The 27390-nt window shown below is 43.4% G+C and overlaps 2 protein-coding genes across 4 annotated transcripts in view; one reads left to right on the forward strand and one right to left on the reverse strand.

Annotated features, from left to right (window-relative positions):
- Nucleotides 1-27390, reverse strand: part of GABRB3 (gamma-aminobutyric acid type A receptor subunit beta3) — a 199960-nt gene that overhangs the window by 155850 nt on the left and 16720 nt on the right. The gene's annotated exons all lie outside the window — the stretch shown is intronic.
- The window catches only part of GABRA5 (gamma-aminobutyric acid type A receptor subunit alpha5), a 59960-nt gene that overhangs the window by 7947 nt on the left and 24623 nt on the right, over nucleotides 1-27390 (forward strand). For all 3 annotated transcript variants that reach the window (XM_055702730.1, XM_055702728.1, XM_055702727.1), the window contains exons 4-7: nucleotides 2189-2310; nucleotides 4116-4183; nucleotides 4297-4517; nucleotides 22369-22451. In XM_055702730.1, the coding sequence (XP_055558705.1) occupies nucleotides 2189-2310; nucleotides 4116-4183; nucleotides 4297-4517; nucleotides 22369-22451 (494 nt within the window). The remainder of the gene's footprint in view (nucleotides 1-2188; nucleotides 2311-4115; nucleotides 4184-4296; nucleotides 4518-22368; nucleotides 22452-27390) is intronic.

A 27390-nucleotide genomic window follows, 5' to 3' on the forward strand; every position in this document is an offset into this window, starting at 1 on the left:
CTTATAAAAAAAAAGAAGCTAAAATAAATGAGAAAAGTTTAAAATAGTATTCTAGGGTTTTACCAAAGTATTAGTTTTGGTTGCTGCATATGAAGAACCCTTGTAACTTCTGTCTCCTGTTTGTATTCGTTAGGCTGCTGCTTGCAAATATTCACCTTTATGTGGTGAATTCCTTTGATTACAACTGACAAAAAAGTGTACAGTCTTTCGTCTTGAGCGGTCTAGGGTGCAAGGAAGTCTAGTGTTTCTGTAATAATTTTGCACCTGCTGTATTAACTGTCTTTCCTTGTAGTCAAAAGAACCTGCAACGTTGTCTGCCTCAGTTACTCACTAGAGGCTGTGGTTACAGCACAGAAAATGGAATTAAGTTGGTCTTTTGACCACAGAGAGATGGGATGGCCTGAAAAATGGGTGAAATTTGTGGCTATGCCTCTGCCTGCAGTGAAGGGGAGCTCCTTGGCAGCCCTGGGCTTTCCAGCATGGGGTCTCAGCAGTGCCAGAGGCACTCAGGCCCCAGGGAGCACCCCTAGCCAGGCATTTGCGAGTGCTTTGGTGTTTCTGGAAATCAGACACATGCTCCCACTGCCAGCCTTGCTCCTCTTCCCTAAGAGGCTTTACAGTCCTTTCCTTTTCCAGCTAAAGCACACAAGCTCTAAAGGGAACAGGCATGGGACTGGGAGTTCCCATGTCTGGGTGGTGGTATGGGGCCATCAGCAGCTCATCCTACGCCAGGTCACTGCAACTTCCAGAGCCATTACACAGGTGTCAGTGAGGTTCTGTTAGTGTAAACCTTGTGCAGGTGAAACCAGGTTGAGGTGCCTTGCCTGTCTTTGTGTAAATCCTGTTCCATTAGGTAAGCCTAATGCAAATGTTACAAGCATTCTGCAAGGCAAGCTGTTCAGAGGGATGCTTTGAGTTTCTCTATTTATTTACTGATTTATTTCCCTGGGGACTGGTAGTAAATAAACATGGGTGTATGTGTGTGTTATTTTTTTATCTCTGGGTGACTGGCTCACATCAAGTTCAGGTTGTTGGACTGTAAGTGATTCCAGACTGCTGGCAAGGGTGCATGAGGCAAGGTACAGCTCCCAGCGGGGTGGTGTGCCCTGTCACAGCTGGAGCATTTGTTGGTGATTTTAGCAGAGACTGAAACTTGAATAAGCACTGAGTGTGAGCAAACTTGCTGTCTTAAGAGATGCTCATTGCTTGCTGCAGGTGAAGCATGCTTATGGATAAACTTATGTGCCTGTTCTTTAGGTAAGCAAAGGCATTAGCAGGCAGGGGATTCTCCTAAGCATCTTTAAATGAAAATCAAATGGACTTAAAAATGCAAGTTATAGTTGTGCTATGAGCTGTGAGCAGCTTCTTAGGTCTGAGCCACAGATAAAATGGTGAAATAAAAAAAGAGTTGAGTATAAAAACAAATCTGGCCCAAAACATACAAAATTGGGCTCACTACACCTTGCTGTTATTTGCATACTACAAGGGAGGACTAATTATGCAAAATAAAGACGAGGAATGAAGAACAGTGTTTTCTATCCTGCAGTATGTTTTTTCAGATACCCCAGTGATCTGGGGTGGGATTTTTGAATGCAACGGGAATTTGCTTAGCCTTTGTTCTGGCAATAAATTACATAAACTGTGGAAATTAGAAGCTGTTTGGCGTGTAAGGATTAAAGAGTACCTTCAGGCAGACTTGAAAGAGTGTCCCCAGGCAAACCCATGCTGCTCGTGCAGCTCCCCTGCCAGCTGACGCAGTTCGCACAGGCCGGAGAGCTAACCAGGGGAAAAACCAGGGACAGCTTTTGTTGGCCCTGTGAGCTGACCTTGCTCCCTGCAGGGTGCAGAGACATGCCAGCTTTGGATAGCAGTGGGGCTGACGCAGGCCAGGGCAGCACAGGGAACTGGGATCTCCCTGTGCAATATGGTAGGAGGGTCAGTGGGCTCAGGTGTCCCCCAACCAGCACCCCCAGGGCTGTACCTCCATGGCATAGGTCCTTCTCCTCCGGGGAGAGCTGCTTATGATGGCTTATAGCAGTAATAAATCAACACAGCTCCTTATGCCATTCAGCTGGAGCAGCAGGAGAGGGCAGAGGCTTGGAGGCTCTGTCACCAAGTTCCCTTGAGAATGAAGCCCCTTGAGGCTGGTATGAATTTTGACGTGTTTCTTTCCGTTTACATAAAATAGCTTCTCGCAAATGCCAACAGCATCAGGAAAAGAGGATGCCAATGATAACATCACTATATTCACCAGGATTTTGGATGGTCTGCTGGACGGCTACGACAACAGACTGCGCCCAGGACTGGGAGGTAGGATAACGCATTTGCTGTGGCCATTCTGCTATGCCCTCCCAAATGGGTACCTGCCCTTTGCATGGGCCTTGAAAACAGAGTTGCGTTTCGTTAGCTAAATGAAGCTCAGGAAGTAGATTTGTCTCCTGGTAAACGGAGCACAATACAAAAGTCACTGAAAGTCTTCTTTCAGTCATCGAGGTCCTCTGAGGTTGGGTTAGGAGAGCACATGTGATGCATTTTTTCTGTAATTGAATGCAGTTTGGGTTTCTTTTCTTTCTGGTACTCCCTAAGGTGAGCGAGACAGGGTGCTAGCAGGTTGCTGCAAGATTCCCTCACTGGTCAGCATGTATAAAATTACGCCGATGACAAAAAACTGTGTTAAATACAGATCTCCAAACCATCCATTTTTAGACAGCTACAGCAAATCTGTATTGATATGTCATTTTGATAACCTCTACAGCAGCTATTTTAAAACTGTAACATGTGAATAGTTGCTTGCCATCCTAACCTTGTTGAGCCCTCCTTCAGCTCTCTATCCCCCAGATTTCTCTCATCTTCTACCCATGTGTAAACCATCTGTTATGTTTCTTTCTGGCCCTTTTTTAATCTGGCTACCCCCACCCTTTCCTCTTGTGAGACCAACACATTGCTTTCATCCCTTTCTCTCCTTCTCCTCTCACTTTACACAGATATGCTTGAAAATAGGGCTCGATGCTTGTATCTTATGTAACAAACTTCTGAAATTTCTGCCCTTAAATTAAATTAGTACTGGATTTAAAAAGATGCCAGAACGACTTGGAGTCTTGAGGGTAGAATTAATTTCACCTGACTCTGGAAATCTATAACATAGATGTCTGAAATCAGGCAGGTCACCCAAGTCAGCGGAGGAGAATAGGTCCTTCCAAGATACACTTTATCTCATCCTGTAGTAGGTATCGAATACGTGCTGTCAGTGTGTGCTCGCAGCCCAGAAAGCCAGCCGTATCCTGGACTGCATCAAAAGCAGTGTGGCCAGCAGGTCGAGGGAGGTGATTCTCCCCCTGTACTCTTCTTTTATTAGTACTGTGTTCAGCTCTGGGGCCCCCAGCATATGAAAGACATGGACCTGCTCGAGCGGGTCCGGAGGAGGGCCACGAGGGTGATCAACGGGCTGGAGCACCTCTCCTATGAAGACAGGCTGACAGAGTTGGGGTTGTTCAGCTTGGAGAAGAGAAGGCTCTGGGGAGACCCTATAGCAGCCTTCCAGTACCCAAAGGGGGGCTACAAGGAAAGATTGGGAGGGACTCTTTATCAGGGAGTGCAGTGATAAGATGTAATGGTTTTAAACTGAAAGGGGGTACATTTTGATGAGATATTAGGAAGAAATTCTTCACTGTGAGGGTGGTGAGGCACTGGAACAGGTTTCCCGGAGAAGCTGTGGATGCCCCATCCCTGGAGGTGTCCAAGGCCAGGCTGGATGGGGCTTTGAGCAACCTGGTCTAGTGGAAGGTGTCCCTGCCCATGGCAGGGGGGCTTGAACTAGATCTTCAAGGTCTCTTCCAACACCAACCATTCTGTGATTTATGATCAAAACCTGTTGGTCAGAGGACTTGCACCCTTGAAGGGCCTGTAATTTCCCACTGATTATGAGAAGAGAGCCTGGGTTCCCAAAGGTCAACAACTGCATTTGATAAGGGATGAAATTCCTCCTCAAACATCTTCTCAATTTCAGGCTTTTGGAGATTTTTGAGTGATTCAGATATTGTTAATAAAGGAATGCATCACAAGCATGTATTTGCATCTTAAAGCAATTACTAATGCAGAGCCTATGTTTATTACAGAGAGAATAACTCAGGTGAAAACAGACATCTATGTTACCAGTTTTGGTCCTGTGTCAGACACAGAAATGGTAAGTTCAAGCATGTGGCTTTCAACTCCATTGTATTTACTTTGCTAAAGTCATATTTGGAACCATTGCTTCTATTCAGATCCTACAATACCTTGACTGTTTCTTTGTGCCAGGAATATACCATTGATGTTTTTTTCCGACAAAGCTGGAAAGATGAAAGGCTGCGCTTCAAAGGACCTATGCAACGCCTCCCTCTTAACAACCTGCTCGCCAGCAAGATTTGGACCCCGGACACTTTTTTCCACAATGGCAAGAAGTCTATCGCTCACAACATGACAACCCCAAACAAACTTCTGCGCCTGGAGGACGATGGCACTCTGCTGTACACCATGAGGTAATAACTGGAATCGATTTCTTTTGATGCTGATTCCCAACTAGCTCTGCAAACACTTGTGGGGAGCATCACTTCCCCCACTCCTAGTAGAGCTGGGCAAACAATCTTTCACACATATTGATTTGAATATCAAGAAAAATGGAAAACATAATCGCTGACTACAAGTACCAATTAATCTGTAGCTTCTGAATACTGCTAGTGCTTAAATATTTCCTTTGATTAAATGGAAGGCATATTCTCAACAGATTTGATGATTCAGTCCAGCTTTTTTATATGAAGATCTGTTCTCTCTTACTGTTTGTATTTGCAGCTGCAGTGCTGATTGCAGGAGAACTGTCTCCAAGACCAGAAACTGAGATCTTGTTCTGGGGCAGTACATCTTGAACCGTTGGAGCTGTTGTTATTATTTTTTTTTTTCAATTTCAGTAATAGTGCTAAAAGGCAAATCATAGGGATAAGTAAAATAATCTAGCAGCACTGTGAAGCTGCTTAGCAAGTACTTCTCTGAAAACAAAGCTGGCACATTATATTGGCAGAGAAGCAAATTGGTGTCTCAGATCTTCAGGGTCATGCTTCTCATCTGATTAGAGGATACTGTCAAGCTTCATCATTGCATAACTTAGTTATAAGATATATCAGTGATGTTAGAAGATTGTCTGAAAATCTTCTCAGGCCAAATCCCACATTGGTTTATGGCAATTTTCTCATGAAAGGTAATTAGCCTGTAGTAATTGAGACTGTCATCTATCTGCAACAGGATTTTCTCCAAAAGTGTAGTCATATGGACAACACTTGAAAAAGACATGAAAGGAAAAACCTACCAAGCAACAAAGTATTATTCTGAGCTTTTCATGTATGAGCCCAGAGTGGTGCCCAAGACCCAGCAAAGTGCTTGGGAGCCTGAAGTCAGGTGAAGCTGAGATTGCCCATGTTTTCAGCAGGCAGCCCCCAACTAAGGGAGGGGGGAGCTGCGCTCCCACCAGCACCTATCCTGCTGCAGGGCTGGCCCTGCGGGGCAGAGCCCACCGCCACCTGCAGCTGCGCGTTGAGGAGGATGAACCCCAAGTTCACTTCTGAAGGCCCAGTCATCAAGACTTGTTGGGGCTTATACACAAGCACCTGGACCTTCTCAAATTTTATTTCAGGTGGTTTTGACCTGGGTTGGTTTGTTTGTTCGTTTGCTTATTTATTTCTTTTGGCCCTAGCCTTAAATCCCTTCTTCTGAAAGGGAAAAAGATTGAGGAGAAGTAAGATATCCTTATGTAAGGACTTACAGCTTTAGACCATCACAGTTGTAACTGCACTAGATGCTAAAAAGTCTTAGATGCTATAGAAAACATGTTTAAAAGACGGACACCCCGTCCCCCTTCATTTTCTCTTCTACTATTTGTATTGCTGTTCATACTAGCCCCAAGTTAGTGATCGCTGCAGTAATAAACTGAAACAATGTGAGGTTACACATACATACTTAAATGAATAGAAGTCAGAATAACTGTCAAAGAAACTTATTTTCACAAAAATATTTGCAATGCCAGCCTCGAAACCAGTCTCACTGCTGCTAGGACTACACTAGTACCACTCCAAAGACTGCTGCAGGAGCGATTCTTGATTATCTGTATAAATTACTTGTGTAAGTCCAGATCAGGCTCACAGCCTGAAGCAAAACATTATGTTATGTGGTAGATTCGCAGCTGGCATGCTATTTCTGTGCAGGCATTGGGTTTTGCAGTGTTAAATAAATGCAGCGAAGGACTGACTCATGAGGCAATGAGCTGAGCCATCTGAGGTAGCAGAGTGAGACCTGGGTGAGCAAGACCAAGGTGAGCTCACTGCTGAATCTGAGTTTGCACTGTGGAGGTGCCTACCCTGTGACCATGGCAGAGTATTGTCTCATTAGGTGCCACAGGCTATAGGTGTGTTGAGGAAAAGACAGTGCTCTGCTCAGCATATACAGCTGAAGAAAAATTTGGGTTTGACACAGACTTCCTCATCATCCCACTCAGTCTCTTTTCCCCTGGTTTTGACAGGGGGAAAGCTTTTTGGGATTGATGTTTTTTGTAGGCTACAGAAAGACACAGAATGCTTGTGTAACCTAAAAAACATGCAACATAATTTTTTTTTTTTGGTAGAGTATTGTGTGTGGGTGTGCATGTATGTGGAAATAAATTCCCACTAACCATGGTGTATGTGATAAGAAATGGAGTGCAAAGCTTTTTAAATAGCTTGCCTTCCACTATTGCAAGTAATAACTTTAAAAATAAAAGACTGTCTATGCTATTCAGTTTAAACACAAGTCAGGAGACCACTTTTGTAGCATGCATGGAGCTGTGCTACTTTAGGGATAGCAGTTTCTTGTGATGGGCGTTTCAGCAGTGTGAGTGATACTCTGCCATGAGGTGGCTTGAGGATCCCATCCCATGGCTATGTCATGCAGCCAGCCCTTCCAGCTGCCTTTGCATGTCCCAGTGAAGATAACAGCTCAGCAGTGCTACCTAGGATGGCTTTCTGTAAGAAGGTAGGCTGCATTGGGCTCTTTGACGGGAGAGCTGCTTGTCTCAGCTGTGATGCGCTGGTTGAAGGTACTGGGACTTAGCCAGGGCTTGAGCCCCATCTCCTGTGGCTCCCATCAGGCTTACTTGGTTCTCAGGATCTGGGGATGTGGAGACAACCCTCTGTTAGCTCTGCATTCCCCTCGTTTCCAAGGAGGAATTGCGAACTTCCCAGACTGTACGTAGGAGTACTTTGTGCGGGGAGGATTGGACCCTCTGTCATTGACTGAGATGCCTGAATTGCTTTTTCAACCTTGCATCTGGCTGCCTGAATGAAGAGGAGGAAAGCAGCCGAGCTGATGCTGACCTTCCGTCTTCCTTGACTTCTAAATACACCCAGTACGATCAGCTGAGCAAACTTCCAGCTTTAGCACTTGTCAGTATATATGTTTTCATGATGCATGTGTTTACTTATGAAGAAAAATGTATTCTTTGCATTTTGCATTTGATGATACGTTGTCTGGGTCAGAAGTTAATGGGGTATATGTTGCTAGGGAAATCTGATAAATGGGCTTCTATATACATGCAGTATTAAAACCCTTCTGCATGGATATAGGAACACAACGTGCTCTTTGGACAGATGTCATAGGCAGAAGTATTCTCTGCAGGGAATAACTTAATAATTCTGGTTGTCTTTGATTTCGTAGGCCCTATTTATTTTATTTTGCTAATGTGGATTACAAATGGTATGCTGCTGAACTGAATGTTGCAAATTCTGTTTCTGCCCCTAGAGGGGAGTATTGTCCATATCCCCGCTTTTAAATATTTCTTTTTTAGTAAGAGCGCTGTGGTAAAAAAGCACTAGCAAATATGCTTCATATTTCACTAATCTGTATAGAAAATAGCTTGGTGAATGGAGGCAAACATTTTATTCTTTCTCTTTAAAAACTTAATAGATATTTAGTTTATCATATCTGAGAAATAGGTGTTGTAAAAAGCATAAAATTCATTTATTCCATGAAACTATTCTGAAAAATGGGGACAGTAATTTAAGCAACATTTTCAGGCTAAGAAGAGAACCAACATGTCTCAGTGAGCTGCATTTTTTTTTCACTCAGTGGGAACTGGCAGTAAAGACAGAAGCTTTGATAAACTTTGCTGTAGGATGCTAGAAAAAAAGCTGCAAAGAAGCCAGAAGTTGTATGAAGCAGAAAATGCTCACTCGAGCTAAGTTTTTGGACTATAAATTAAATTTTCACCAGCAGCTCATAGGCTTTTTCTTAATGATTTTCTATTAGCTTGTAGATATTGAAGAATCTTTCTGTGTCATCACAAGGGGTAGGCTCCTTAGAGCCCCCATTCTCGCTGTAATTTTGAAAGAACCCCAAAACCCTTTTGCTGCCACTAGGACTGCCAGGCACCTGATAGAATGTGAGACTTCACATGTGACATGGTCACTTATCTGAAGAGATACTGTATAAACAGATTTTCCCCATATTATTATGGCAACTGAAGGTTGCCAGAGATCCTGAGAGTGGTTACAGTTACATCTGTCCCATTAATCTGCATATGCGTAATTTATCAGCTGGAGATTGCAGATATTTGTCAGTACGGTGTTAAGAAACTAGAAAATTTTTAGTACAGCCCTGAAATCGTTCTTTTTACCGCTCCTGGAAGATAGTCACAATTCAGGAATGCACCCACTTGATGGCAGCACGACCACGCTGCTTGGTGGTACACGGGCTGCTCTGGGCTGAAAATAACTGTTCCTTACATTAGCACCGAGGGTTACAGCGGTGTGTGCAAGTGCACGCACGTCCTGGATGCGTGTGAGCACGATGTCTGCTCTTCTATGAAGCACTGGATTAGCAAGCTAACCACTCAAGGCCGTAGAGCTGTGGATTATAAAACCAGTTGGCTGGAAGATAAGGGTGCTGCTTTCAAGCTCCCACCAGGAAAGCCAGGTTTTGTTCGCTTGGGGTTTTTAAGGGGAATTTTTTCTATGAAAAATGTGTAGGTTCTCAAGCGCCGACTTTGCCAGAAGGGAGCCCTTCCCAGATGCGGGTCTACTTGCATGGCCCTGAGCAAGGAGTGACCAGCAAAACTGTGCTTTAAAATGAACCCTTGGTTTTCAGTCAGCCAGCCGTCTGGACGGGAACATTTATGTTCAATTTGAATACGTTGTTCTTATTTCAAAGGGAAGATTTCATTTATGCATCCATTTATATTTACAGAAAGGGATCTGTCAATGCTTTTGGGCATTGTATAAATATTACAAAACTAATTAGGAGCTATCAAGCCATATAAATACGCATTTCCTCCCCCAGCGTTACACTTGCTGCCTTTTCTTTCATATTCAAGCTTCAAACTGCCTGAAGCTGGAAAAAAAAAATAATTTCTTCACATTGGGCTGAATCTCGCAAGTGTTGAAAAACCACTGCAGTGGCAAGGACTTTCAGCTGCTTTTCATCAATTCAGATTTTGACAGAGCAAGAGAAAATAGGCATATATGAAGTGAAGGGCCCTTCCCTGAGGACAGCAGCAGGATTCGTGTTTCAACACCAAGCCTGTTGGTTCCCATCTCTCCGCTTTGATTGCACATTGCCCCATTTCTCAAAAGCTGTCCTTCAAGGAACGAAGATTTGTTGTTTTGAAAAATCCAGGGCTGGATTTACCCAGTGAGAGGAAAACATCAGAGGAGACTGTGGTATAATACATTCAAAATGGGCAATTACAACCTGCCCAAATATAGTCCCTATGTAGAGTGCGTGACAAAAGCCTATTCTGCTGGCAATAAAAGTGGGCAGAGCCCTGCAGAGATCTCCATCACAGAGATGGGAACTTGCACAGCAAGGGCAGAATTGATTAAAAGACAAAACCCAAACCAGATCCAGCCCATCCTTGGATGAGGGATGTTTGCCTGAACTTTGAGGAGTTACAAAAGGTCCAACTTTAGTTCCAGGTCTGCGCTTAGCACAGAGGCAGACCCAACTTTCCCTTGGGGTTATCTGGTACAATTTCTGCCAGGTTGCCTTGTGTTCCCCCCACTTTATAAGGACAAACCAGGAGGGCCAACCTGACCTGTGCATGGCGAGGATGGGGTGACTGAGCAGAAACCGGAGGGAAGCAGTGCCCTGACAGTACCCCCCAGGCACACCCAGGAAAGCACAGCTGCGTCGGTGACTTGATTTTTCCCAAATCTGCAAACAGGTCCTACCTTCTGCAGCTGGGGGCTTTGAAAGTACCTGGTAGATGCTGAAGAATTGTTACAGCTATGCTATCTTTTTTTATTACCAGGGGAGGATGACATTACAATGAACTCCCTAGTCGTTTCACTTAGACTGAAACTGGAATCTTCATCTGCCTAATCGGAAATACCATTCCCTGAAGTACATTTATGTTTGTGCTGAAACATCAGACTGCCAGTGAGTAGTCTAAAATACGCTGTGATGGAGTGCACCAGGCAGGATGGGTGGGATTCACCTCAGCTATTTTACTTATATGTAATGTTGACGGCTGCAGCTGAGCCTCTTGGCTCAGAATTGCTCCCAGTGCAGGGGAGGGACTTTCTTAAGGAGTTAGGTGTCTGCATTATTTCAGATGTCTGCTTTAGTATGAAAGATGCTTATTTCTCTCCACTCACTCCACTAGGAAGGTTCCTGTTTTTTTCACAGTGGCAGAAAAAATGAGCATAGTACCTGCTGTTACTATCCATGTCTGTGTTTGGTGACATGAGTCCCATCCTACTTATTTCCACTGGTGTTTCCCATCCCCATACTCATGTAGTTTGGAGACAGGTGGTGTGCCAGCCACCTAAAACTATGGGATGTTCTAGTCAGCAGCTGGTCCTGTAGCTGTGTTGTAGAGGAGCTGCAGAGTTTCCTCTCCATGCAACATAAAGCCCAAGGCTGTGCAAGCATAGCACACATGAGCGCACTCAAATTGGGTTCAGTCCTCCACCTTTGTCTAGGTGGGTGTAGGGGGGGAATATAGTGCACCTAGAAGCTCAAGAAACCCCAATAACTTTCAATTCTGCCTTTGCTTGTTTAGATGAAGGGAAGAACCCATAGAATGCTGGTGAAGAAAGAGGTATCTGGTGAGGGATGCCGGAGGTCAGTGAACTGCTGGTGGGTGCTGGGTACCTGTGGCTAGGTTGAGAGTGCAGGATCAGGAAGATGCATTTGAGGGCTTAGGTGAGATAAGGTGTTGCAAGAAATTAGGGTAGAAAGGTTTGGGGGAGCAGGATACTTGGTACTGATAATGGTCACTCAGGAATAACGAGAAAGTAGTGCAGATTAGGTTATAGATATCTGAAGTAGTCAGAAAGTAAAAGCATATGTGTAAGGAATAAAGGGCTTAGGGAGGCTGGAGAATGGCTCCAAGCTACTTCAGAAAAGAAGACAGGAAGGGCTTGCTCTAAGATGCTTCAGAAACATCTGATCAGATGAACATATTAGGGTGGAGTGAGAAATTAATTCTGGATCATGTTACACCAGAGTTACCCTGTAGGAAATTCTTGGTAATTTAACCTTCTTGGAAGACTTCATCAAATCAAAATACCAATATATATAGCTGAGTAAAGTTGTGCAATGGGCATGGGTAGAAATAGTCTTCATTGTCCCATTAGCTTCTTCAACCTTTCTGCAGGAAAGTGTCTTGGTGTGATGGCGCAGATGAAAAAATGCGCGTGGCTTGTCATTTAATGAGCAGTCCACTGGCAGTGCCTGTTTCTAGTCTTCTGTCTACTCTGTTCTGTAAAAGTCTTAAGACATTGCCTTTGGAGACCTCAGTTACTTTCTAAAAGATCTTACTATGTTAGCTTATCTTATATTGATGTTCAGCCTGACTTATTCCATTTTCTACTGTTAAATTAAAATTTCCTGAAACCACATACATAAACTTGTACCTTACAGTCATGGTTATATCACTCAAAAAATTCCAAACTGTTTTTTCTATTTGATTGCTCTAAATGATGAAGCAAGTCTTTTTTACCAGGCTTTAGCTAAAATCCTGAGGTTGTGTCCGTTATATGCACTATAGCCAGTATAAAAACTTGGGAAGAATTTCTGCAAGAGAGGCTGGCCTTCCCTTTGCATACTCCTCTCAGGAATTTGGGCCAGGAAACTTCGGGACCAGAAGGGATGACCAACCCTGAATTATTTTCATGGCTCGGTCAGACTTCATAAGGTTGTCTCATTGCTCCACAGTCATCTCTTCAGTGGCTAATGCATGCATGTGTCCTGTCCATGTATATAAAATATTGTTTTGACTTGGAGATTGAGCTAAAAGAAAAGGAAAATTAGCAAAACCTCCTTAGTCAAAATAAGAAATACCTAGTATGTTCTTGCCATTAAATGTGCATCTTAAAAGCATCAGTTACACAAATTGATTTCAACGTAATTTACACTCAAGCCACTATCTCTAGGTTTGCTCAGTCCAGTGGTAGAATATGTATCTCACCCATGCTATATGCTTTTGCTTTTCTGTCTCTTCTGAAGGTGTCACCGAGCTGACCTGTCCACGGTCCCTGTTTGCATGCAGAGGCACAGGGGTGCATGCCCTGAGGGAGATAGTACCCCACTGATCTTGATAGAAACAGGGAGCCCCCATCCAGCTGCATAACCGCATCTTCTTCCTGGGGAAATCTGGATGGAAAGAAGGAGCCAAGTACATTGTTGAACATGGTTTAGCATGTGGACAGTCAAGTGTTGCTGGGAGATTCAGCCCTTCCTTCCCTCAGATGGCACTGCAGCAAACGGGTGCTTACAGTGTAGCAGATGCTGGTGCTGGTGGTGGTATAAATAGCAAAGAGATGGTAAGCTGAGGCCTGTTCAATGACTATTTAAGGTGTGAAACAGCAGAGGGGTCAGAAGGCTCTTTCCCTGGAGCAGCGAGCACCCACAGCCTGCCCCTTTACCTGACACTTCATGGCTGTGTTGATGAGGAGTGTGTAGCATTTCAGCAGTAAGGCAAAAAAATCCAGCTAATAGTGTCCTGCTTGGATGGTTAAACAATGTCCTCTGTGTACGGGCAGGGCTACATACGAATAGGCATATGCCATATGCACATGTTTCCCTGCAGAAGAACATATCAAATTGCGTGATGCATGGCCCTTTCACACAGAGGTGTGGAGAAGCATTGAAGTTACACAAAGGGCAGATCTTGATGAGGGGTGACCTGAGAGGTGGACATAGAAATGTGAGGTGAATAAGAAGAGGCTGGGGTTAAATGTCAGTGGCTGAAAGGAAACTGTGGTGAGATGTTTTGGAGCTCTAGTTTGTTTGTCTGAACTGTGGAAAATAACCAAAGATTTCAGCTCTGTATTTAGGGTCGCCAGGTAGTAATCCCTTCTACCTATCCTCCTGTGTCTGTGCACCCCAGTCTAGATGTAAGAGAGCCCAAATGGACTGGTACTGCCCATCTGGTGTGTGCCCCCACCCCTTAATACTTCCTAAATCCAGCTTATTTTTCTCTGTAGAAAATACTACATGCAGATTGTGCCTATCCATACAAATATAAAGGTTGTGTGAACTGGGAGGAAGGAATAGGATGGCTGTGCAGCCAAGTAACCCTCACCCAGGGGGGAGCGTGTGCTGTGCTAACAGGCAGAAATGGAGGAACAAAAGCCCCTTTGACCTGTCAGAAAACCTGCACCAATTACCAAGTCGTCTAACAGGTGGTGTTTGGAGGACAGATGCACTGTGGCATGTCCATCACTCCTCAGCCTGCATTGCCTAGGGTGCCTGCGAGAGCTTCTTCCTCATGTACTTGGGTTTTCTCCCACTGAAAGCAGGGGTTGGGTGACCCCCTGTGAGTCGGGTGGCACCAGGCATTGCCATCGCTGGCTGGTTCTGCCAGCATCTGGGACTGGCCTCTTTTGAGAGCCAGAGAGGAGTTCACAGTTCAGTCTTACATAGCACCTCAAGAATAAATGTATTTACTGCAGTCAGCACATAGCTGAACGTGCCACCAAAAGGGTCACGCTGAGGAGATCGTAGTCAAAACGTGTAGCATGTGCAGGCTTGTGGAAATATGTGGCGTAGCATAGTGAAGGGTGGGCTGGATGAGGTGTTTCCCATTTTACCTGCATCAACCACTGCATCAGCTTCTCAGTGTTGTTAGTACTAGTTAGAGTTTGGGGGTTTGATTCAAGAATTCAGTAAAAATAGAAGCTACTGCAGAGGAGAGATCTGAAGGCCTTCCTCATGGGGTGTCAAGGAGAGTTCATCATGGATTAGGGACCAGCAAGGAGAGAAAGCTCGGTGAGGTTTTTAAGTGAAACTGTTAAGTAGATGGGTGTGATACTGTGCTGTAGCATTCGTAGCTGCATAGCCATATTGGTTGAAAGTTTCTTTAGGAAAGTAAGGTCTGTAAGCTGAGAATATAAAGGAGTTGACTGGCAAAATGGTTGGGGTTTTGACTGCACCAGTTAGTCTGATAAAAAACAGAGCTTCTTCCAGCAAGTTTTGCCTTGCTTATGGACTTCATTAGACACCTTGCATTAGATAGATAAGCGTAAGCTCAATGCTCCGTCCACTGGTTTTATGCGTATTAAAGAAATACTGTAGAATGAAAGGCATTATCAGTTATAAGCTTTTACCAGGAGCTGGAAATGTGATTCTTTCTATAAGCCCCCAAATTCCTATCAAAGATCAGATAATTTAAATGTCCTATTGGTTATTTCATTGCCTTTCTCCATTCTTTCTGTGCCTAGAGGCTGAACATCCCCCCTGCCCCCACCTAAGAGTGTGCTCTGGGTATGCCAGGGTACTCCACATGCAGGGAGGTCATTCCTACAGTGGCACAGCTTTTGAGATCAATCCTGCCCACCACAGATCATCTCAGGATAATCTAGTCTTCAGCACAGTTAATCTAGGCAATTAAAGTCGTGTTTTCTCACTTCAGCATAAGCTATGCTAAGGATTTGGTTTGCTTAAAATGAGAGTTTTGCTGTCCAGTACACCATGCCTCTGAATTTGCTCACAAAAACATCAGTAACTGGAGCTCTTAGTGTTCTATAGTCCCTTCACTGTGGCATTTTCAAAGCACATTTTGGTGTCACATAAATATAACACATCTTAGCATCATAGGAAAGTTGTGAAAGGGTAGTATTCTTGGTAGAGTGGTTATGAAGGAAAAATGGGCTAACACAGAAATTTGTGCAGACCACTTCACTCCAGATCCTAGCGTTAATTTCTGTCCTGTGTTCACTTGGTATGGTGGATTCCAAGGAAATGAGAGTACAGCCGGTGTTATAAATAAGAAGCAGTGGTGAACTGGCTCCACATTCCACGTAGAGGTGCAGAACAAGGCCCTGAGTCCATATTTTAGCCTCTTATCTAACACAGTGGTGGAGATTTGTGAGCAAGGCAGTGTTTGATTTATTGAGAATAATCACTTCTCTCCCCCTGAGCCAGGTTGCGGACAGTCACTCAGGCAGGGGCAGGCTTCAGGGTGACTTTCACAGCTGTCAGTAGCGTGACTGAACGTGTATCCACATCCTAACACTTCTGTGCTATGCTAGGTAGCTCACTATCACCACCATCAGCAGGGTTCATTACGACTGTGTGTCAGAACCAAGAAAGGTCTGTGTCTGTGTGTGTGTGTGTGTGCATGCGCACGCTCATATAAGAACATATAAGAACATGTTACATTCACTTAAGGTACACAGGGAGACATCAGTTCCCTGGTTTACACACGTACGGTGCTGGGACCTGAAACAAGTCTTGCTTTAAAACACTTTGAAAGGAGTAACGGTTTGGTTATAGAAGTTTTCCCAAGACATCACAGTGGGAGAAGGGGTGAATAGTTACATCCTGAGTCCAGGCTAACTGAAAACAATGTGTTCACAGTTTGAAAAAGTATAACCCAAACCAGCAACTCTCCATTATTCTCTTGTCCACGTGAGGGTGTGAAAGTGCATAGTGGAGATGCCGTAAAGGCTCAAATTGTTCTACTGATGACCTGTTGGAGTAGGTACCCAGGGATGATTCTCCTGGAGTTGGCTTCTGAGAAGGGTCTGACCCAACCTTGAGGTCTCCCTTTGCAGGGAGCCAGCCCGCCCCTTGGGGCAGCGTATGGCTTGGGTAAGGCTGGATCCACCTCAGTCTTTTGGCATGTTGGGGAGATGTTGAGATAGATTCAAGATGAGTTTCAAGCAAACGTTTTGTCTTTTTTTTAAGGAAAATGGTGATGGCTGGGCTTGTGTTGGGAAGGGCACTTTGGCTCTTTTGCTCCCACTCTGGCCTGAGCCCCACGGTGGGTAACTGGTTGCCAGCACTGGGACAAGGGCAGCACACAGAAATAAACAACTAAGAAGGTGGAACTGGTTTGGGGATTAGGGCAAACAGGCAGAAGAGCTTTGTATCTCTCCAGCTCCATACCTCAGAGCCAATAAAGCTTTCCTTGTGTCCCTTTCACCAGTTACTGTTGTTATTCAACAAGTATCTTGAGTGAACTTCTCCGGGTGCATCTGCCTTTCTGCTCCCCTCTCCTTCTAAAGCTCTATGTTTTAATTTGTTTGCCTACTAAAGCTAGTAACTGATAAGAAAAAACAAATTTCTGCCGCTCTCTGTTGGTTCCCCGGGCAGGTGACTGCCCTCACCTCCTGCCTGGCAGCTGGAGATAATACTCCAGAAAGTGTTTTCTGCACTTCCAGGGTAGCAGAGAGATGACAGCTTTGCTCAGTCTCTCAGCTCTTTTCCCATGAGTAGGAGCAGATGTTCCTTGCATTGGGGGAAATCACAGGAACAGCAGGGAGGCCCCTGAAGCACCCTAAAATGGGCTTTTGTGGGACAGGGTGCCTTGTGCCTCCGGGACTTCTGCCGAAGGACTCCCACCTCTCCTTGAAGCACACTCACAGCGGATGTCTGGCTCCCAAACATCTGCATTTATTTCCTTGCCACATTCTTGACTTTTAACACCTCCTTCTCTGCCTTCTCATTAAAAAGCAATGGGATTTTGAAAGCGCCATCATGCTTAGTTCTCCAGTAGAAATGGTTGAAGGTGACTTTTCATGAGTCAAAAAATCTTGCTGTTTGAATTGTTATGCTTTTCTTCAATGGGTATTCACTTACAGGTCTATATTTTGTTGAAATAGAACTTAAGTAATCACATCACTTTATGTTCTTAAAGCCTATATGTAATGAAGTTTCTTGAATCTTTCATGTGCAACTGTGGATGATACATGAGATAATATGTAGACCTAACTTTTTTTCAAATAGTGAAGGTATGCTGTAGTGTTTTATTGGTTGATTAATATTTGGATAGTGGTATAAGTATTTGGAGCATTATGAAAGTGAAGTTTTGTTGTTAATAATAAATCAGCAGCTGTAACCACAGTTTGTTACACATTTTGGGTGAATACCAGCCCCTCTGAAGTCAGGGAGAATTTTACCATTAACTTCAATAAAACCAAAGTTTCATCCTCCCATTGTAAATGACCTTTAACAGCCACTTGTAATCTTGTCAAAAACTCTGATTGAGTGAAACTAGTCCCATGGGGCTTTTATTAAGACAGAATGATGATGGAGGAGGGAAACTTTTAAATGCTTCTGTTGGGAAGAACTGCAGTTTGAGCAGTGCTTGTGCTGTGACAGAAAAGTCCTGGTTTGGAGACTGTCTCTAGCTTAGGTAACTGTGCTGCAGTGAGCACAGCAAGATTGTTCTGGAGTGACCATATTGAAAGAATTAAGCAAATGCTGTTTCATGTATGCATGCCAAGGCCTCCTTTCTCTTCTCTCAATAAATACAAACTGGGAGTAATTTTGTTATAATCAGCTGTGTAAACTAGGATATGCAAAGGGTACCTAAGCTTTAACACAATGTTAAAAGCCAAAGTGTGCAAATATCACCACAGGTGGTATTTGAAGGAGCAGGCCCAGGTACCAATTTCTTTGTGACTCCTGGAGCTATGATCTGAATATAGAGTTTGTACCCTGCACCTAGAAGTAAATCTGTATGCAGTGACCCATGCTTCCAGCCCCCAGAGTGTCAGAAACGGCTGCTGTGCTGCTTTATTTTTTCTATTTGTAGTAGAACATCCAGTCTCTTTGAACCAGGAGTCAGTTCAGTGATTGTTTTTAAGGTCCTCACACAGTAATGAAGAACAGCTCCTGTTGAGCACAGAGTGCTCTGCAGAGGTTCAAAGTGGTGACGTTTATGTGGTGTGTCGGAACCTACAGTCCAGTTTTCTATTGTGTTGCTTATTACAAGATGCTTCACAAACCTTGAGTAATGCAAACTTTTTAAGAGGTAGCTAGGAGTGTTCACTGAGCCTTTTAAAAATTACCTAGGAGGCTCAACTCCATACTCTTGTAAGAATAACTGGTAACGAAGAACTATCGCTAGTTCATTTGTTTAAGATGGCCAGACTAGGAGTGGCCCTAGAATGGAAGCATGGAAAAAGGAAAGGAGCATGCAGATATTGCTGATAACAAACAAAAGGAACTTCTTCATCCAAAGAATTCATGTTAATGAAAGGAAGGGCTGTACTGAAGCATATTTGCAGCTGCCAGACTCTGTTCTCCCTACCCGTGAGCTAAACCCAGAAGACTGAACCATGCACCATCATTTGAAGGGTTACGCCACCTTTTGCTGGATGAGGAATTCAGAGGGGGTACAGGAATGGCCCTGGCGCCACCAGGGTCTTTGCAGATTCTGAGAGAGAAAGTGGCAGCCAGGTGCCCTCCAGCCTTACGTGTTACCCTTTCATTTAAGACAGGCAAAAGTAATTTCTGGAGGGACTTAATTAAATTCCACTAGGCCACAGTCTTCATGCACCTCATCTTCACTTCCACACTTACAGTTGAGAAATGTCTAAGGTTTTCCTCATTACACACAAAGATTATTTCCAGAGATGCAGGCAGCAGGATACAATTCATAAGACGATCAGATGAAACAAAAGGTCTTATTCATAATTCTGCATCGAACTTTCCTTCACTTCCTGATTCCACAGCTGCTGTCTGGGTAAGATGAATATAGGGAACCACTCCTTCACTGTTTGCAGATGACAAGTGTGTCTATTAAAATGTTGTCAAGCTGCAGCCTTTGAAACAACATACTTGAACTGGTGGTAGACAAAGAGACAGGAGATGGACTGCAGTAAAGCATGCCAGCGTTCTTATGGCACTGGGAGCAAGGTTTCCAAATGTATAAAAAAACTAAATTTGCAATACTTGATACAGAAAATATAATGATATATTGGAGGGATAGTAGCCTTGCTTTCAAGTACCCACTGGAGTGACTTTTATGAAAAGGATGCAAGTTGTGCTTGTGCTAAATGCTTCTGCAAAGCATTAGACACTGTCCTGCACAACATCCTTGTCTCTAAACCGAAGAGGCATGGATCTGATGGATGGACCACTCAGTAAATAAGGAATTGGCTGGATAGTCACACTCGAATTGTTGCAGTCAATGGCTTGATGTCCCAGGTAGAGACCAGTGATGACTGGCATTCCTCAGGGGCTGGCAGTGGGACCAACACTGTTTAACATCTTTGTTGGCGACATGGACAGAGGGGTTGAGTGCACCCTCAGCAAGTTTGATGATGACACCAAGCTGTGTGGTGTGGTCAACACGCTGGAGGGAAGGGACACCATCCAAGAGGGACCTTGACAGGCTGAGAGGTGGGCCTGTCTGAGCCTCATGAAGTTCAACAAAGCCAAGTGCAAGGTCCTGCATGTGGGTCAGGGCAATCACAAGCACAAACACAGGCTGAGCAGAGAATGAATTGAGAAGAGCCCTGAGAAAGAGTTAGGGATGTTGGTAAACAAGAAGCTCAAGATGACCTGGCAATGTGTGCTTGCAGCCCAGAAAGCCAACCGTATCCTTGGCTGTATCAAAAGAAATGTGAGCAACACAGAGGGAGGTGATTCTCCCCCTCTACTCTGCTTTTGTGAGACTCCACCTGGAGTATTGCATTTGGCTCTGGGGCCTCCAACACAAGAAGGACATAGACCTGTTGGACTGAGTCCAGAGGAGGACCACAAACATGGTCAGTGGCCTGGAGCACCTCTACTATGAAGACAGGCTGAGAGAGTTGGGGTTGCTCAGCGTGGAGAAGCAAAGGCTCTGAGGAGTGACTTTTTACAAGGGCATGTAGTGATAGCACAAGGAGGAATGCAGTGATAGGACAAGGGGTAATGGCTTTAAACTGAAAGAGGGTAGATTGAGATTAGATATTAGGAAGAAATTCATCACTATGAAGGTGCTGAGGCACTGGAACAGGCTGCCCAGAGAAGTTGTAGATGCCCCATCCCTGGCAGTGTTCAAGGCCAGGCTGGATGGGGCTCTGGGCAACCTGGTCTGGTGGAAGGTGTCCCTGCCCATGGCAGGGGGGCTTCAACTAGGTCATCTTTAAGGTCCCTTTCAACCCAAACCATTCTATGATTCTATGATTCAATAATTCTGGGCATGATGCTACTAGAACCAGCTTGTTCATAATGCATCCACATAGCACTCTCAGTGACTGTGGCTTTGCTGGCTTTGTTGCCCAAGGGCAGTCTCCACTGCACACAACTCTCTATTTTAGTGATTTTGAAATTTCTTTTACAAAAATGAAGTCCAAGAACAGTTTTGCCTAAGGGCAGGTATCTCAGGCTTCGGTAATTTCTTTTCTATGTTGTAGACTTCCTGTCTGTTCTTACCAAGCAATACATTATCTCTGTTCTGAACTGGTTTTTTTTCCTTTTGCTTTATATGGTGTATTATCTTTACATTTTCCATTACTGTTTGCAGTTTGCCTTTTTCCCTCCCTGTTTCCCAGCTTATCGTCATGATATAATCTCTAGCCAATGATAGATACTATTGCATTTCTCTGTGCTTATTTTGCCATTTCCAGCTATTGGTAAAGCTCCAGGTTTCTGTGCCTTGGCAGAGAGCGGAGCTCTTTCCCCCAGTTTATTGTCCATGTAGCTGGAGTGCCCCGGCAAGGCATCATTGTGTTGTATTGAATTGGACTGACTGAATGCTGTGCCATCTGTACATGGACAGATTGTTACCCTTTATGATCCCTTTGGATAGAAGTTCTTGTAGCAAGAATACTCACTTTGGTGTGCTAATGTGAAGCAGTGAGTGTATATAGCTGAGGAGTATGTATACATGCAGCTGTTGTGATAGCAATGGGTACTTTCTGCATTCGGGTAGTAGGGTGTTGTGGATTTCTCTGCAGATTTTTGCCCTCCACGCAGCAGTCTGGTAAGGAACCAGGCTGCCCTCCAGCAAAGCCCTGCATCACCCCAGCACCGGGAAGCCTGTGAGGCTTTGGGTGTCTCTGGTCTGTTACCTCTGAGGCAGAACGGCAGCATAAAACAAGAAAGCCATAAGGGTATTCATAATATAAAATGAGATTTGCAACCTCACTGTCCTGAGAAAACCATCTGTATTATGCAAATATCAAAATGGCATAATCAAAACAGATTCCCACTGTGCTATGTGTTGCATGCACCTAGAAAAGTAAGCTTTGGCTCTTTTGATACATTTGATGTGTTTTATATCAATATAACTGATATTGCACTGCTCAGAAATTTACCTTGGACTTTTCTTTGCCTTCAGCTTAATCTGTCAATCATACAGAACATCCATGGGATACGTTTGTTTTTTCCTAAGTGTTTTTCCTTCCCTAACCCCTACGTTCACTGTAGCTCCTGAATTTCCACATAGTGGCAGGGCAGTCCAGGATAGAATTGCTTCCCCAGGCAATAGGCTGGGGAAAATGACCCTGTTGTTTTTTCCCGACAAAGTGCCCAGGTAATTCACAGTATGTTGAAATGAAATGGGCTGCCCCAATACTATGTGATTTCCACAGAAGCTAACTGTAGTGCTACATAAATTCATATATATATGTAATTGACTTTATATGTAACTTTATATATAGTTATCAATATATTATATACTTAAGTATTAATATAACACAAGTATTTATCTTTATGTATTTAAATAGTTACATCTATATATAAAGTCAGTGCTTCTTTATGTCTATAACAGTGCTACACTCAGGAGCCAAATTCCTAGTCCAGTCGCAGCTATCTACAGAGAGCAGATAAGTATAAAGCGCATGGCAGAAGCTCCAGCACAGGAGTTCCTTCACACAGTAATAAGAAAGAATGATCTTATTGGAACAGCTTACATAAATAAAATCATTTCACTTGTCCTAGAGTTACTAGATAAGGCTTACATCATGCATGCACAGTGGCCCACCTGGTTTATCTCACATTCATTTTAACAGGGGGTTGCTGTGATTCCAGGAGGAGTGAGGAGCCTTCAGGAAAGCTTGCTTGTGCCAGCGCTCCTGGATCGCAGTAAGAGCCCTAAAGGGAAAACGCTGAAAAAAAGTGATGTGTTTTCTTTTTACTCTCCCACAGATTGACCATCTCTGCTGAATGTCCCATGCAGCTTGAAGATTTCCCCATGGATGCACATGCTTGCCCATTAAAATTTGGAAGCTGTAAGTTCCCTTCTGAAATAAGAACTAGAAAAATCCATTGTTATCTGGCTTTTCAAGTTCAGCTATGTCTTGTCTAAATTGTTCACTCTTCTCCCCTGCCCCCCCTGCCCCATCCCCTTTTAACAGTGCTTATTAGCACCCCCAGTCTGCCACCCCTGCTGCTACCCTGCCGCTCGTTTTCCATCAGTGTGCTTTATCTGGCACTGCTGCTTTTCAGCTTACGCGTGCTCCATGATAAATGGTGAGCTGATAAGGTGATATGTCTTATATATCCGCATCAAGCATAACAGCCACTGTTAAATGGAGTAGTAGATGCAGACAACTAAGTTGATAACTTGGTTTTACATTTGTAGAGAAATGGAGCTTTTATTGGACAGGTCAGATTGATGTGCTATTGTGGTATTTACACAAATCAGACAGCAGTGCAATATCTACATTGCATGTATTAAAAGGGATCTAGAATACTAAAAGAGGAAATATCTTTCCATTTGGCTTTAATAAATCCAGTCCTGTATCTTGTTACATGTATACAGATGTATTTGTATATATGCACACATTATTCTAAACTGTATGCTGAACGATGTTTTTTCCTCAGTTCCAAGCCTGTAATCCACCACACTCCTGCCTTGCCAGAAGCTTACTTTAAAAATAACCTCAGGGCATCAGATGGTTCTATTTAAATACAAAGCTCTTAATTAAAGCACAGATGAGGCTACTACAGTAGACATTTTTTATTTTGTTAATCAAATCAGAGGTTCCAGGTGCAATCAGTGTCTCTAAAGACTTTTGAAAATTACCAGGCAAGGCATTTTGCTAGTCCCTGAAGCCGGTTAACTTCAGCATTTTTCACTGTTTTTTCAGTCATATCAATTTAGAGTCACTAATCCTAGCAAGATTAAGCTTTGCCTTTATCGTCTGTTATCTGCCCTGGTTTAATACTGGCTATGCATTGTCTTCTGGTGATCATACTAAGAAGTAAAAACACTGTTTACAGTAGTGATTACCAAACTACCAAACTTAAGATGAACTGATTTCCCTTCCCTCTTCCAATCCAGATAGATCCAGTTTCATCTAATAGCCACCAGTATTTTACAAGGTCACTGCAGGTTCAGGTGTGTCCATTTACTTTAGCCACATTAATTTACAGCAAAACTGATATAATTCTGAAGGTCCATACACCCATACATTCAACTTTAAAAAATATATGCAAACTATCCATTTCATTCCAAACTTAAAAATTGGAAAACATTTCACAGGAAACTGTCATTGTTTGTATATAGAGTTAAACAAAAGTTACTGGAAGGAATTAAGATTAAAAAGAAAAATAAATTGTCCTTCCTGGTGTTACATAGTCTTTACTGTATTCATAGATAAAGCTGAAGTCACACCTGTTAGTCTCTAGTGCAGACTATAGAACTGGGATGTTGGACAGTTTTATGAAATCTTGCAAAATATGCAATATAAAACTAAAATGTACATATTTAAACAAAGAATCTGATGCAGCAGGGATCTGAAGTTCAACCTTAAAGTTAAATGAATGCTTCAATGTATTAGTAGATTAGGTTCAGTGAGGTACAAGTTCTAACTCTCCATATAGTAAGACAAAAGGAAAAAAACCTAAATATGGAAGTGCAGGAGATAACATTACTAGATAAGCTACAAACACTTAGAAGGAGTGCAATCTTGAACAAAAGCATTTGAAAAAAACCTCAACAGTCTGTCTGAGTGCAATTATATATTCTGCTTGTGGCAAATGGGTTACATATTAATCACCTATTAGCACACAGGTAATTTTAACCTGGGAAATAAACAGTACTGAAAAGTCATATTTTAGGCATCTGAGGGCTGAATATGGTTTTAGTTCATGCTCCTTGCCATGCTCAGTATACAATCCTAGAGTGTCTTTTGTAATCTACTGCAAGTCACCTTTAAGTTCTTCCACAGTGTGTAGACACGGAGCCATTTGCCCTTTCCTAGTCCACACCGGTACTCTCTGCAGTAAGTAAATGCATAGGGACAAGCCATAGACAGTCTTTCAGCCTTGGGAATATCTGTATTACTGGTCTGGCAGCCCATTAGTAATTTACTTGGATATAATATGCAGATGTTTGCGCAAGTAGCAGCCAATAAGTCAGGGTTTGAATTAACCTGATCTATTTTAGGAGGATACAATATTTGTTCCCTATTTACAGCAGTAGGCGTTTGCGTTAAGTCGTCTCCAGGCTTGCAGCCTGGAGGAGGAAAGCCTACAGGGGTATATTACACACAAACACATGCCCTCTCTGCTTTAGCTTTCCTCCCTGTCTTTCCCCAAAGGGTTTCTATTTAATGGTCTTCTTTCCAAGATGGATTTTGAAAAACCTCAAGGAATAGCATCAAAGTAAGTGTTAAAGACATTATTGATGGAGCTGGGAGGGTGTGGAAGAGACGAATGCTAACTGCTCAGAGGGTGGAGAGATCAGGACACTGAAACAAAGCAGCCAGTGCACGGGTGGATCGGCAGCAGAAAAGATGCCAAGAAGTAATTGGTGCCACATCAGAGGCAGAAGTAGGTTATTATTTTTCGGGCTGCATAAGCGTTCACCATACTTGCTACAATTCAGCAAGCAAAAGGGGAAAAGCCCTGACATTTCCTTTAATTTTAAAGAAGGAATGTTAATCTTGCTGACAGAAATAAAGGTAAATGTTGAATTCTTATGTCCCGTTTGACTGGTTTCTTGCTATATTAGAATTGTGGGAGATTTTGTGGGCCTAGGCAGCATTATATGTAGCAACAAAATATTTTGTAGAAATAATTAAAATCAAGGTTGAATATGGGAAAAGAGACATAAAGTTACCTGAGCACACCACTAGCCTAAATACTTGCTGGGCAGTTCAAACGCCAGCTACAGAAGCAGTATTTCTTAATGCTCTGTGGCACGTCATGAAAAGCTGTGCTGGTGAGAGGACAGAAGTTCAAGGATGGCTTCTAATGAACTGAACAGAGCAGGTTTTAGCTGTCCTCTTAAGTAAGTCCTCTTAAGTCCCCAGTGCTCAGAGAGGGCAAGATGGGTCTGCTCTAGGGGGTGTGTATACATGGGGACTCTCCCTCCAGGCTTGCATCCCTGCTGGTGATAAGGCCACCTGTAGAAATTATTCTGCAGAAATCTCATTAGAGGTGCAAGAGAACTGGGGATGGTGCATAAGCACAGGCTCTTGGGTCCCTGCAAAGAGGCCCCGCTCCCTTTGAAGCCTGGGTGCTCAGCGGGGATGGCCAGAGCAGTCTGTTCATTAGCTCAGGGCAGCATGGGAAGGATGCTGGCTTCTTCCATGGCCAAGTTTAAAATAAACTTTCCATTGCAACTATAACGCTGACCTGCACTCTAAATAAATTTGCTGGTCAGACAGGATCTGATGAAATTTCCTGATGTCATCCGCAGTTTCACTAGCAGCATCATAGTCTGAGAAACTCCTCCTTACCCCCAGTCTATTTCTGGCATGAGGAGGAGGAATTAGGTAAGGTAGCAAGGACATTAGAGCTAGGAAGCTTTAGTGTTTCACCTCTTCCACTGATAGGCCTTAAGAGTACATCAGAAGTATCATTTAGTACAGTTTCCAAACACCCATGTGTCACCGGGTAAGTAAGCATCGTTATCTCTAGGGTGGCTGAGGCAGAGAAGTTAATTGACTTTCCATAAGGTCACATGGCAAATCAATGTCAGAAAAAGGATTAGACTCAACTTCTTTGGTGGAGAGACAGATGTCTAATCCACTAGACCATGAAGGCCTCTGCCCAGGCAACTGACTTAACTCCTAAATCTCATTTTACTCATGCATTAATTATATCAGTGTTACCTAGCTCACAGGGTTTCCCTGAAGATGAATTAGTTAATTGCTATTACTGAATGTTTACCACTGCTTTGACAATGTCAAATACTGTAAAATGGAATCTATTTATGGCAACTGTTTCTTGAAGGCACAATGTGTGAGTACATATAGTTATCAGAGCTTGTATTGTGGAACGGATAAATGCATGAAGCTGCTGCCCACTAGTCACTCGCTGGCAAAAAAAACCCCGTACTATTTTTAGAGTAAGTAGAGTCTAATGAATATTCTGAAAATAATGAGATCCCCTAGCTCACAAGCAGAGGAAAAACAGGCTTGGTATTTACTCCTGATGAATTTAAGTTGGTCATGAAGATGGTAAAGGCATCAACCCATCAGTCAAAAAGGGAGTTCGATGACTGTGAGAAAACAGTACAATTTGTAGCATCTAAAGAAAGTAGTTAACACAGTGTATGTACGTCTTCCCTTTTAACAGCTTAAACTGAGTCATGGTGTCTGCTGTGGTCTCTGATACAGGAAAGTGCACAGGCTATTTCTGTAGCAGGAGGCACACTCAAATTCTTTTCCTCCAAGGCGGCTGGTAAGGTCAGAGTAATGAGGAGACAGTAACTTCACCAGTATCCCAGGATATTATTGCAACACTTAACAATAAGGCACTCACTGTTTTCAAACTATCTTTGGACCTGCAGCCACTGAGAAATTTCTCCAAAAAAGTATTTTAAGAAAATTCCCCTAAGGGTGGTATTTCCTGGTAATGCTGAGAAGGCACTGAGGTGAAGGCACCTACAGGAGGTTTCTCGATTTTGTGCTTCCCCTCATTAGCACCTGTGAAGCTGCAGAAGGACTGCAGGTGTGCAGGAAGAATTTCAAAACAGAGTCGTTCTAAACAGACTCTAATTCTGGTTTAGTAAAAGGTGATAAACAATGTATTCAGCCTCCCAAAACCTGTGGGTAGAAGCCTTGTATAAGAATATAATTAAATGGATGATAAATAAAGACAAACGTTAATTTTAGGAGACTTCAGAAAAGGGAGATGGTTCTTTGGTAGGTTTTCGTGGGTTGCTCCCAAGGAGAGCTGGAACTGTAGTCCCCCGTGTAGAGGCAGAGCTTTTCT

This window comes from Falco cherrug, chromosome 2, assembly GCF_023634085.1.
Source record: "Falco cherrug isolate bFalChe1 chromosome 2, bFalChe1.pri, whole genome shotgun sequence".
Taxonomy (NCBI): domain Eukaryota; kingdom Metazoa; phylum Chordata; class Aves; order Falconiformes; family Falconidae; genus Falco; species Falco cherrug.